Source organism: Dama dama, chromosome 3 (genome assembly GCF_033118175.1).
Source record: "Dama dama isolate Ldn47 chromosome 3, ASM3311817v1, whole genome shotgun sequence".
Lineage (NCBI taxonomy): Eukaryota > Metazoa > Chordata > Mammalia > Artiodactyla > Cervidae > Dama > Dama dama.
In genome coordinates this window covers 42349022-42361514 of record NC_083683.1, presented here as the reverse complement: position 1 = coordinate 42361514, position 12493 = coordinate 42349022, and the positions used below count along the sequence as shown (strand labels likewise).

Below are 12493 nucleotides of genomic sequence, written 5' to 3'. Positions count from 1 at the left end.
AAATGAGTTAGCTGGAGATACCAGGCTCCCATCCACCCATCAAAGTGCCACAGATAGCAAACAAACCACTCGACAGGGCTCTAACAGAGATCCTGCGGCTCTGGCAAGGTAATTAGAGACTTCATACCATTACCCAGCCACCCAAGAGAACCTTTTGCAAACAGGAAGAGGTAAGGGAAAATATAAACTACCACCTTCCACCCCTGACGTGCAGGAGGGGAAAAAGGGCCAACACAAAAGGGTTTAGGAGCTTTTAATGCTTAGCCTGAAAAATCACAGGCTGGGTTTTCCATAAAGTCATTGGTCCATCTCTGGCAGGGCAAGACCCTGCTCGTCACTGAGGATATGGGTGGAGGCCCAGACCCCCACCCCGCCCCTCACCCCGGTCTTCAGGGTAGAGGGGCTTCCTGTGTAGTGTAGTGTTGTGCTTCCCCAACCAGGAGGCAGGAAAGCCAGAAAAGCTGTAGTGAGCACCCACGTGCCAGGCACTACGCAAGGCACTTCTAAGTGTTATCTCAGTTAATCCCCACACCAGCCCGGTGAGGCAGGGACCCCATGTGATAGATGAGGATCCTGAGGCTTGGAGAGGTCAATCCACTTGTCCAAAATCACAAAGTGCACAAGTCTCAGAGCTGGGATGGAAATCCAGGTCTTCTGGCCTTTCCCATGCTGCCAAACTCACCTCCCCCTGACTCCCCCCCCCCCCACCCCTGACCCACCCTCAGCCTCTCATCAGAAGTTCACTTTTAGCAGCCACGACTCATGCTTTGTCCCAGGCCCTGTGGGGAGACAGTAAGCTGCAGGAAGCCGTTCTAGGACAGGTGGGGATCCTAGTGGGATCTTTTCTCTAAAACAGCAAATAGGACCTCAGAAGTCACTGTTGGGGTCACTCTCTTCCGAAGAGAGGCTCCAGGGAAGCAGCGAGGTAGAGCGGCTCACAGATGTTGGCTCTCTGTGGAATTGGGTACCACAGATGGAAGGAAGGTGAAGTGAGCAGGAATCAGGAGGGCAAGCAGGAGCAATGTCAAAACGGCAGGTCCCCCAAACTGAGGAGCCCAGGGGGACTTTGTGGCTCCAGTCCGAGGCGTGTGGTCATCCACTGGCCCAGAAGGAAAGGCCTTGAACATGTCCTGTGCCAGCCGCAGGGCTGCTCAACTGGTCAACAGCGGCAGCAGGCCCAGCTCGTTCAGTCTCTCCTTGGCCACCGCCTCCCAGCCCTTGTTGGCCTGTGGGCTGCGAGGGGAGGGGTGCAGGAGCCCCTCCACCTGGACCTCGGGCATCAAACCGGCCAGAGCCCGCCGCGCCCGCTGCTCCGCCAGGCGGCCCACGCCCACCACCAGCCGCACCCCCAGCAGCTGCACCTGCCGGCACAGGGCCGCATCACACACCCCCAGGAGCTGCTCGCGCTGCTTGGCCGGCAGCTCGGCGGGGGTGATGTTGCGCCCGCTGGGAGCCAGAAGGAGCAATGGACACAGGTTGTGGACGAAACAGTGACGGAAGAAGACCTCGGGCTGTCCACAGAGGTTCCGGAAAAAGCCCCAGAACCGGGCACCGCTCACCTCAGACTGAGGGCACTCCAGTCCCAGCACTGGTCGCTTGGGGTGCTCCTGGGGAGGGGTCCGCACAGGCCCCCCAAGGCCCAACCAGTCCCGGACTACACTCACTTCCCCAAAGGGCACCTGTGAGGAGGAGAGAAACACGAGGGCTTCGAACTGGAGGCCTGACGCCTGGGGTCTGGACCAAGCAACCCCTTTCCACCTTCCAGAGGGATCTAGCTGTCTCCCATTGCCTCCACCCCCACCCCAAAGCCGGAAACTAGGATTTCTGGCCCTGTCTGAGCCTGTCCATGTTTCTCCAGTTTTTTATGTGGTCTATGGTGCAGAAGAATCTACCCTGACTAGCCCTTGGGACCAGGCACAATAAACATGAGGGGATATCTGGCCCGACGCAGGGAGTGATAGGTAATGGGGGGGACAGACAAATGGCCTGGGACAGAAAGGCGGCCAGGGTGAGAGGAGACACAAGGACAGGGCTGACTGCTGCTCCCTGGGTGCCCTCTCAGCCCCAAGCCTCGGGCTGTCATTTCCATTGATCATCATTGATCACCTTTCAGCCCCCAGTTGGGGTCAATAAAAGCGATTGAGCCTCCTGCCCTGAAGTGTCTTCCCCTCCCCCATCTGCCGAGCACCCCCACGGAGGGGCAGTCGCTCATCCGGAGGTCCGAGAGGGAAGCAGGCAGGCCCTGCGGCCGGCTCTGTTCCAACCTCTCCTCGACTAAGAAACAGAACCCGGGCTGCCAGAATGCCCTGCCTCTCTTCCCTGACCATCCCTGTTAACCAGTCTCCCCTGAGGAGCCCTGGTCCCTCTCCTGACCCCAACAACACTCTAGGGAGAGGGGAGATCCGGCAAGGCAGGGTAAGGATGGGGCTGGCGGAAGGAAGGGCTCTCAGAGGCAATTAGTGGACCGCTCACAAGGGAAACGGAACTACCATTAATGTGCTTGGTTAACTACAGGCAGTGAGGCCAGGAGAGTGTCTGAGACCACAGGAGCCAGGGTATGAGGATGGGGGTTGGGGGCGCACCCACATGTGTCCACCGTCATGCACACACTCCTCCACAGCACATGCAGCCAAGCGCCCACCCTGGACCCTCCCACTCCACCCCGCAGGGGAACCAAGCTCTTTACCCCCGTCTGGGCCATGCCAAAGGGTCCTGGGTTCATGCCCAAGAAGAGCACTTGCTTGGGGCCCTGGCAGTAGCGGGTCACGTAGCTGCGATGTGGCTCCCACGCGTACTCCACAGGGTTGTAGATGATGCCCACGAGCTCGGAAAACTGCAGTTGCCTCAGCTCATCGTTAAGCCTAAGCTCCTCCTGCAGGAAGCCCTCGGCCAGGCTTCGAGGGGAGGGCTGGGGCTCCATCAGGGCACCTGCAGGCTGGAGGTGGGGCCCCGATGGGAAAGGCTGGGGCACAGCCATGCCACCGTCACCTGGAAAACAGATGGACAGGCCCCAACAGCCCCAGCTGTCGAGTGGGAGGGGTCCAGGCTGACCAGGGCCCTTACTACCATTCCTTGGGCTCAGAAGAGACTGTGTCAGTTAGCCCTCAACCTCTAGACAGGTCTTCAATCATCCCAGTTCCTGGTAATGAAGGGCCTTTCCTCTCCTGGATTCAAGTACTCTTCCTCTTCATAAATCACCTAGTGAGCATGGCCCATAACCACCAGTCATCCCCCACTCCAAACCCCCTTTCCACCAGGCATAGGTTTAGGGTCACTAGCTCCTAGGCCATGCCAAGGTTTTCAATGACTATTTAGATGGCAAACTTTCAGCACTTTTACTGTCATCCTTAATAAAACAAGCCCGTCCAGGATGGGCTGTGTTCTAGAAACCAACGAGCTGAAGGATGGACTGCAGGCGCACAGCCCCAGTGCAGAGACGAATTACAGAGCTGATTTCAATAGATTCCAGGTGGTGAGCAACTGCTCTGTGCCAGGTACCCCTAAATGATGCAAATAACAACCGCATAAGGTGGGCATTACTGCTCCCATGCTACAGGTGAGAAAACTGAGGCTTAGCAAGATCAAGCAACTTGCTGAGGGTCATGCACTTAGCAAGTAATGCAGCTGGAATCTGAACCAAACCATCTGACACAAGGCTTTGCTTTTCACCACCCATGCCCATCTTGCTTGAGACAGTTTGATCAGCCACCCTGCTAATTCTAGAGACCTCCCAACCCCAACCCAGATTTTTGCCCACAATCAAGAATCCTCAGTGGTGAGTGAGACAATTAGCAGACTCAGACTAGACTCCTTCAAGCTATGTAACCACGGCCAGAGCTTCAGGTTTCCTCATCCAAATACTAAGAAAAATAATATCCACTTAAAAATACTGGAGACCCATGTGGCTCAGTGGTAAAGAATCTGCCTGTGATGCAGGAGACATGGTTTCAACCCCTGGGTCGGGAATATCCCTTGGAAGAGGAAATGGCAACCTACTCCAGTATTCTTGTCTGGAGAATCCCATGGACAGAGGAGCCTGGTGGGCTACAATCCATGGGGTCACGAGTTGGACATGACTGGGTGACTAAACAGCAACACTTAAAAATATTACTATAAGAAATGGAATAAGATGTGTAAATGGTGGTCGGGAGAGCAAAGTGGGAAACAGAAGAGGACAAGAAATCGGGAAGAGGCAGAGGCAGCACCCCAGCTAGCTCTGTAACCCACAAAGGCCACTCCTTCCAATCTTCCTTCTCATCACTCCCATGTGAACCCAGAGGCCCAAACTGATCATTCCATTCACACTTTCAAAATGCCTTTCCTATCCGAACTCCCAAAACCTAACACATGCTATTTCCACAAACCCAACTTTTCATAGACTCCTTGACTGAAGCAGGACTGACTGCCCCACCCCACCCCCACAAATTTGAGTCATACCTGCCCTTCCAGGTGAAGCTCGAATTCTCCCTCTGGGAAAGTTGTCCCTCTTTAGGACACCGCAGCATTTGCTGTAGCTTCCCAGCCCTACCCAACCCAAGTAGGTCTGGAGTGGGGCCTGGGAAGCTGTATTTAAACAAGCTTCCTCAAGAGATTCCGATGGTTGGCGATGGCTGAGAACCACTGCATGTCACCATGGCTAGTGGCATCTTCATGAATTCACACCTTGCCTCCTAGACTAGACTTGAGGCAGATCAGAGAGGAAGCCCTGTTTCATTTTCCTCCATATCTCCAAGGTCCCAGCTTCTATCTGACAGTTAACTGTGTCCATCTCATGTTTTTTCAATGCTGTTTAAAACTACCTTCTGGGAGTTCCGTGGTTGCCTAGTGGTTAGGATTCCTGCTATGGACTGGATTCAATCCCTGATTAGGAAACTGAGATCTTGCAAGCCGCGGCGCAGCCAATATAAACAAGTAAAAATAAAACTACCTTCTACCAAAGAGCCTTTCCTGACAGACTCCTCTTCACTTCTACACCCCGAGTTGACTCAAGGCTCAGCTGCCCGTTTTGCACTCTCCTTGCTTCTGAGTGTTTGCCAGGCTCTGGGCACGTTTCCATCACATCTGGGCCTCCCACAGGTCAGGGATCATGGTTCTTCTCTCTCTCTTAACCCCATGTGCAGGTCAAGAGTCGCCTCTTCCCCCAGATGGGATCACAAGGTTGACACAATAGCTTGATCCATCAACCTGTTCTCTGACCCTAGCCTTCGCAAAGTGGGAAAGAGAAAAAAAATCTTAACTATGCTCCAATATAATATAAAAATTTAAAAAGTCAGGGCTAAACTTAGGAAATCCTTCCCTAGACTGCTCTGTCCAGGTGGCTACCCAGGGCCAGCTGGACTCAAACAGAGGCTGAGAAGGGAGCTGTGGACAGCTCAGCTGTCTCTAGGGCCCACACAGTGCCAACGTTAGCAGACTGTCTGCTCCAAGTCTGGCATCTCTCTCAGGTCTTAAGGTTGAGCCTACCTTTGATCTTTAGGGACCCATCCTGAAGACAGCAAGGCCAGGGACACACAGAAGAGTGACAAGACCTTATTTTCAATGTTCTAGAATTTCAAAGCCTGATCAGAAGGCAAGAGCTACAGGCTGTGTGACAACTGACTCTAATTCTAGTCCCGGTTTCATCTCTAAGATTCTCTTAAGCAAGTCATTTAACTGTCTTCTCTATGAGATGAAAATCAAAATTCCCATCCAACCTACCACCAGCTGTTAACTCATTTTCCCCCCCAATATTTATGAGTCTCTTACATGATAGGCTTTGTGGTAGTCTTTTGGTGGGAGAGAAATCCAAAATGAATAAACGACTCATAAACGACTGTGACATGGCAGATAAACAACTGTAATACACTGTGACATACTGTGATTCCAGCTTTAATGTCCTGAACAAAACACCATAGAAGCCCAAAGGAGAAATCAGGAAGTTCTATGTAAAGTCATCCACGGGCAGAGATCAAGAAATGTCTGTTTCTGAAATCACTGATAAATTACAGAGTCACATTAAGCACAAGTGGAGGGTGATCCCCCGGTCAGTCTGGCCACCTAGGCTCTCTGGCACTAAAACACAGTAAATGCAGAAGGAATCCAAGACACCGTCCACTCCCTTGTGCTTTGGGGGCACTTCAGGAATCTACATGGACAATCAGCAAATCCTTAAAACCAATAATGACAACAATAATACTAATAGAGCATGGACTCAGAAACAACACTTCATCTCTCCTCCTAGTTCGAGGAGGCTGACAAGTAAGGATCCACAAGAAATCTCCACGTCCGCCCGCGGGCTCCGCCCGACGGGAAAGCCTCCTCTCAGCAGGTCTCCGGGGCGGTTCCATGGGCTCGGCTCTCTCTGCGCCGGGCGAGCCCCTGACGGAGAGAGGGGCCCCGAAACACAGACATTTCACTCTCCACCTGTCACCTCCGGCTAGCCCGGGGAGCCCTAGCCCGCCCCCCAACGCCCCAGGTTCCCAGACTCCTACTTCCTCACCTGGTCCAGCGCCCCATCCGGTTTCCGGTTCCTTTTCCCACCCCAACCCCCGCCGGGCGCAGAGGACCATGGGAGTTGTAGTCCACTTTGTTTAGGGAAAGAGATTGGCATAGCTGCCGCCACTTCCGCCGGAAATACTCAAATTCCCGGAAAGTGTGCTAAGTTCGCAATAAGTAACTCTGGGGGTTGTAGTTTATTCTTTACACCAGTGCTAAATCCAGACGACTTGGGAAGTGAGAAGCTAAGCTCTGTAAGGACCTTGAAGCTCCTGGGCTCTACATCACCTTTCCAAAAGTTCATACACTTTTCCCAAAGGGATTGTGAATCAAGGAGCTTCAACTATCTGCAGTCTCTTAACTCACCTGAGGGTATTAACAACAGCTATTTCTAGCCCTCCTGCTGCTCCAGATATGAGACCTCTCCTAAAAAAAAAAAAAAAGAGAGACCTCTCCTATGCAGCCCTCCAAGGACTGTATATAGAACACCCACGGAAAAAAAAAAACAAAGAACACCCACGAAAGCACTCTGGCATCTCTAATTTAACTCCTTAGTAGTAACTTTGAGACTCTTGTATCCCTCATTACTGTCCAAGCCCCTGTCTCCACAGCTTTACCATTTCACTTCTGCCCCTCCTCGGCCCTGCTGTCTACCCAGCCCTATTACCTTCCATCCTTCCCAGTCCTACCTCTCGGAATACTCTGTCCAGGACACCTTCCTTGACCAATTCTATGGCTGCATCTAACAGTTCATTCACTCCCACCTTCCCAACCCAATACTAATATCCAAAGCTGTCCCACTCCTAGCTTTGTTCTTGTCCTGTGGCTGGATCTGTTTCTGTGTCCTGACTATAATATTGTCATTAGACTGGAAACCCCATAAGGTCAGTTATCTTGTAGATTCTTCCCATCCCCACCCCCTGAATGCCCCAGCACAGCCATGACAGACCAGAGGAAAGCAGTCTCCCTGCAGGTGGAGACCAATGAATCCCAGAAGAGGAAGAGGTGATAGAACAAAGATGCTACCCGCTTCTCTAGCCTCCCCTGCTCTCCTACCAACAGACAAAAACTTAAAGGGTGCAGCAGGAGCTTCAGAGAGCTGTGAGCAGTGACCCTCTGAACCACAGATGAGAAACCACCCCTACCCTTGTAAGACTTTGGAAACTGAATTAATCATCCCCTTCAACAAAGTCCATTATTTCCTGAGGTTTCATTTGTGCCAGATTCTCTCCCTCTCTGTGTCTTTGACTGTCTTTGCCTATGTATATGTATCTGTGTCGCTAGTCTCTTGTATAGTCTCTCTCTCCTTCTGTGTACATCTATCTCCCTGTCTCTGTGTTTTTCTTCTGGAATGAATGAAATAAGAGTATCCTGACCTTCTGACTGGCTCTTCACTCAGGCCTCTCTATCTCCGTAGATCTATGCATTTCTGTGTTTCTAAACAAAAATTAGGCAGGGAGGGGAAACATGCTGGTGGTATTATCTTATTGCTTAAGAATTCTTGGAGGGAATTCCCTGATGGTCCAGTGGTTAGCACCCAGTGCTTTCACTACTGTGGTCCCAGATTCAGTCCCTGGTCAGGGAACTAAGATCCCACAAACTGCACGGCTTCGCCAAAATTTTTTTAAAATGTCTAAAAAAAAAAGCCTCCCCATCCCTTTGACAACCTTCCTGCCACCCCACCCTTCACCCCTTGCTACCAAGCACCACCAGGTTGTCGTTATAGCAGCCTCTCCACACTCCAAGTCAGCTGGCAGGACAGTAATGAGTGAAGTGACTGACAGGCAAGCAGAGATTCCCCAGGACCCTGACCCACGATTCCATCTTCCTGGAAGGGCTACATAACTGTTTCTGTCCCTGTAAGCCCATTCACCCCTAGGAACCCAAAGATAGGGAGTCCTGACATGGGGAGAAACTAAGTCTTGGGCAACCTGAAGTCCCTGTTGCTGATCCTAGAGAGGCCTGAGGGCCTTCTCTGTCTCTGGTCCATGCTACTCCTCCCCACCTGGTGAGTCCTTCTCAGGAAAGATGGACGTGAGGAGCTCTCCCAAGTGGGGGTGATTAGAAACAGAGATCAATAGACTTTTAAGAGATGTAGCCTGAGAGATGAAACTTGGGCTGGGGTGGGGCCTCCCACCCTGCCTTGTCCATGTCAGTCTCCTGGCCCTCTGGGAAGTCTCCAAGGGGCTAGCTGGCATCCATGGATAGAGCTTGTGGGGAAGGAGCAGAAGCAGACCCAAGCTGTGGCTTGGACAGAGCCTAGAGAGTGGGGTCACTCTATAGGGGCCAGCCGGGTTTGGGACAGGGTCCTCAGCTGCCCACCAGCCTGCTTCTGGAGCTGGAGCCCAGGTGGTAAGGGGTTAACCTGCTGGCTTGTTTTCCTTTGGTTTTCTTGGGCTGCCTGGGTTGCATTGGGCCACGAGCGCCATCTATCGGCCTCTGGAGGTCCTAGCTCTGACTCCCAGCTCACTTGGGCTTCTAGGCTGATCTTTCAGGTCTTTCCCTGCTATCTTCAGGCTCCTAGGGGAGGAGCGGGGAGCTGTCTAGATGCAGGGCTCCAGTGTGAAAAATAGCTATGGGGATTGGAGAAGGTGAGGGCCATGTTTCCCCCTCCCCGAGCACCAGGTATCACCCTGTTAGCTCCTGCCACCTGTGCCCTTGGGAACCCCAAAAGCTTCAGGTGTTTGACTTTCAGTGTAGCCATGTTCCTCTGCCCCAGTGCACTGGGGGCTGTCTCAGTTGCCCTCTCAGTCAGCCCAATAAACATTTAAAGGCATTGGAGTGGAGAGGCAATGAGGCAGAGGACTTTAGAGTGTGGTCTCTGGACTCAGACCGCCTGTATTTGAATCTCAGCTCTGCCGCTTACTAGTGGTAACTTGGGGCAAGTGGCTTAATTTCTTTCTGCCTCAGTTAGCACAACTGTAAAATGGGATGATCACTGTAATCCATGTCTTCTTTTGTGATAATTAAATGACTTAATTACGTAAGGTGCTTAGTATAGTGGGTAGCACAGGGTTGGAGATCCATAAAGATCCATAGTTGTTGTTGCTTTATTATGGCGATATGCTAGGATCTCAGGCAGATACTAGTCTGAGGACCCCAGATCCAGGCCACAGAGCCACACCAGACACACAGGCATGAGGACAAGATTCGGCAATTCATCCCTGGATATTTCCACAAAGAAATGAGCTAGATTTGGGGGCTGGAAGTTCAGGATTGCGAGGAAAGTGGTTTCAGGTCACCAAAGTCAACAGGAGATGGGATGAGGGGAAGCTGGAGGAAGGAAAGGCGTTAAAGAAGAGGCATGAACAAGCCCTTTAAAGGACCTTGATTTAGAGAGGTGGCAAGAAGTCTCTGGGCTTCCCTGGTGGCTCAGATGGTAAAGAATCTGCCCACAAGTGGGAGACTCAGCTTCAATTCCTGGGTAAGGAAGATCCCTTGGAGAAGAAAATGGCTACCCACTCCAGTATTCTTGCCTGGAGAATCCCATGGACAGAGGAGCCTGGCAGGCTACAGTCCATGGGGTCCGGGTCACAAAGAGTCAGGCATGACTGAGTGACTAACACTTTCACTGACACTTTCCAGGAGTCTCTGATGCATGGGATGAGCAAGGACCACTGCACTGCAAATTCCTGTCTTCCTTGGTACAGGCTGCAAAGTCTCAGGGTTTGATCAGGCTCCCCACGCCTCCAAAGATACATCATATCACAGCCACATCCCAGAGCTTGCAGGGACTTAACCCTCGATGTTTCTCCCCCAGGCTGGTGGGGTGGGGGAGGGGGCTCACAAATGGAGAAAGCCATCCACAGGTCCCAAGGGTTCTGCTCCCACTTCATTCCTGGGCCTGAAGAACCAGGGGGAGCTTGGCTGTGAATCCTTCCATTTGTTTCTTAACAGGTTTAGTCATCTCCCTGTCCTCTGCCTTCACATACCTTACTGGGAAATGGGTACATAGAATTATTCTCCAAGGGGCAAGAATGAGAAGCAGAATGATACCTTCTCAGTTAAGATAGAAACACAGAGCCAGTGAGGTCCTTAGTCCAGGCTCACCACTTCACCACCCCCTCCTCAGCCCCAAGGCAGCACAGACCAGCTTTATGGATTGATGGCCCTTCGCTGGAGGCAGATGACAGCTTCCAAAGTCTCTCCAACTCAGGTGCTCTCCTTCTCCTGGGGCCTGGACGCCTGGGTCCCCAGGAGAGGAGCAGGGACTGGCTGGATGGGTTGATTTGCATGGCTTACTTGGGAAGCAATTATCGGAGGAGCTGTCAGCTCAGCGCAGTGCTCTCCTCACTAATCGGATTTCACCAGAGCCTGGGGCTGGCAGGGGTGGGGGTGGGGGTGGCTGAGTAATTTGGCTTGATGCAGTGGTGGGAGATGTCGGGGCCAGGAGGCTGGACAATCTGTCTGAGTGGTGTGAGAGTTGTCCGGAGCAATTATTCTGAGGCAACCACACAGATATCAGACAGACAGACAGCCAAGGCGACTCGTCCTATCGCAGCGCCCTGCGACGAGAGATGAAAGTTGCACTTCGGGCAAAGTGTGAGATATGTCTCCATAGATTGAGCCAAATTGAGCAACTGAGAAGAGAGGTCAAGAAGAGTCTGGGAGAGGGACCAAGTAGCCAAGTGAGAAGAGGACCCCAGAACCCCAGCTTCCAACCTACCCCCGACCCAGGCCCTGTCCTGCCTTGCCCTCCCAGGTATACCAGCCACAGGGCAGGACTTGACCGAGTCTCCCAGCCCAGCTCCTCTCTCTACAGTGCTTCCAGATCCTCTCTGGTCCCTCAGCCTTCTATCTGCCCCCTCCTTCCTAACCACCCTGCCCCTGGCTCCCTCTCTGCCCAAGGTTTGCAGGGGACTGTTGAGCCCACTCCCTGCCTCTGTCCTCGTCCCATACCTTCCAGAGCAGTGACGAGGATGATAGCAAGAAGCCGCCTTTACTGAGGGCCCCTTCTAGACAAGACAGCACCCTAAGAACTTGATGTGGATTCTCCCACCTAATCCTCACACTAACACCGTGAGGGACATGCTCTCACATCCCCGTGTGCTGATGAGGACACTGCTGCTGATCCAACTTCCTAAAGGAGGGACCACACCTGGTCTTGGCATCCCAAGCTACCAGGACAGCCCTGGTGTGTGGCTCACGTACAGTCAATGTCTGTTTACTGAAGTCATGATTGAATGAATGATTTACCCTCTCCTCTACTTCTGGCTGACCTCCAGCCGGGTTCCATCCCCGTCCCAGCTCGCTCCTGTCCTGACCCCCCTCCCCTCCCCATCACAGCTGGAGCTCCCTCACACCTCTCCATACACTCTGTGCCTGACATCAGACAGCCTGACCCCCTCAGCTGCTCCTGCCTTTGCACAATGGCCCATCTTGCCCCACCTTGCCTGGAACATTCTTCCCTCCCCATTTCTCCGACTGAAAACATTCTACCTGCTCCCCAAGGCTCACATCAAACGCCACCTCCTCCTGCAAGCATTCCCTGATCCTGCCTTAGCTGGTACGTCTCTGCTGACCCTTGTCACCAACTGTTCAGTTTCACTTATTGCTGAAATGCCTCATGAGCCCTGCTAGAGAGCGATGCTGAGTTTTCTCTCCTGAGCACAGGCCTAGTGCCACGCTGAGTCACTCAGTCGTGTATGACTCTTTGTGACCACGTGGACTGTAGCCTGCCAGGCTCCTCTATCCATGGGGATTCTCCAGGCAAGAACACTGGAGTGGGTTGCCAGTTCCTTCTCCGCCTTGTACCTAGTAGGTGCTCAATAAATATCTGCTGAAAACATGAATGTCTGTTCTCTGTTTTCATCTCATTTGGAGATGCTTTTATGGTGGGTTGAAAGGATCACTAAACCTTCAAGGAATCGCAGAGTTGAGGGTTTGGCACTTATCAGCAGTGTGACCTCGGAAAGATCATCACCTTTCTGGACCTTGGGCTGGGCATTTCATTCTTCACCTAGAAGGCAGGATGACAATGCCCACCTCGCAGGACATGTGAGGCATCTTCGTCTTATCT

General features: G+C 52.5%; 1 protein-coding gene across 5 annotated transcripts; it reads right to left on the bottom strand.

Annotated features, from left to right (window-relative positions):
* Positions 1-700: 700 nt before the first annotated feature.
* Positions 701-6510, bottom strand: SMUG1 (single-strand-selective monofunctional uracil-DNA glycosylase 1). Of its 5 annotated transcripts, none has more exons than XM_061126500.1 (4): positions 6479-6510; positions 4438-5202; positions 2687-2988; positions 701-1679 (listed from the first exon to the last, which is right to left on the bottom strand). In XM_061126500.1, the coding sequence occupies exons 3-4, from the start codon at positions 2975-2977 to the stop codon at positions 1152-1154; spliced, it is 819 nt and encodes a 272-aa protein (XP_060982483.1). In that variant the 5' UTR covers positions 2978-2988; positions 4438-5202; positions 6479-6510; the 3' UTR covers positions 701-1151. The 5 variants fall into 5 exon arrangements, with proteins under 5 accessions (XP_060982483.1, XP_060982475.1, XP_060982491.1 ...); XM_061126492.1 differs by having other exon boundaries at positions 4438-6357; positions 6479-6503; XM_061126508.1 differs by lacking the exon at positions 4438-5202.
* Positions 6511-12493: the final 5983 nt, after the last annotated feature.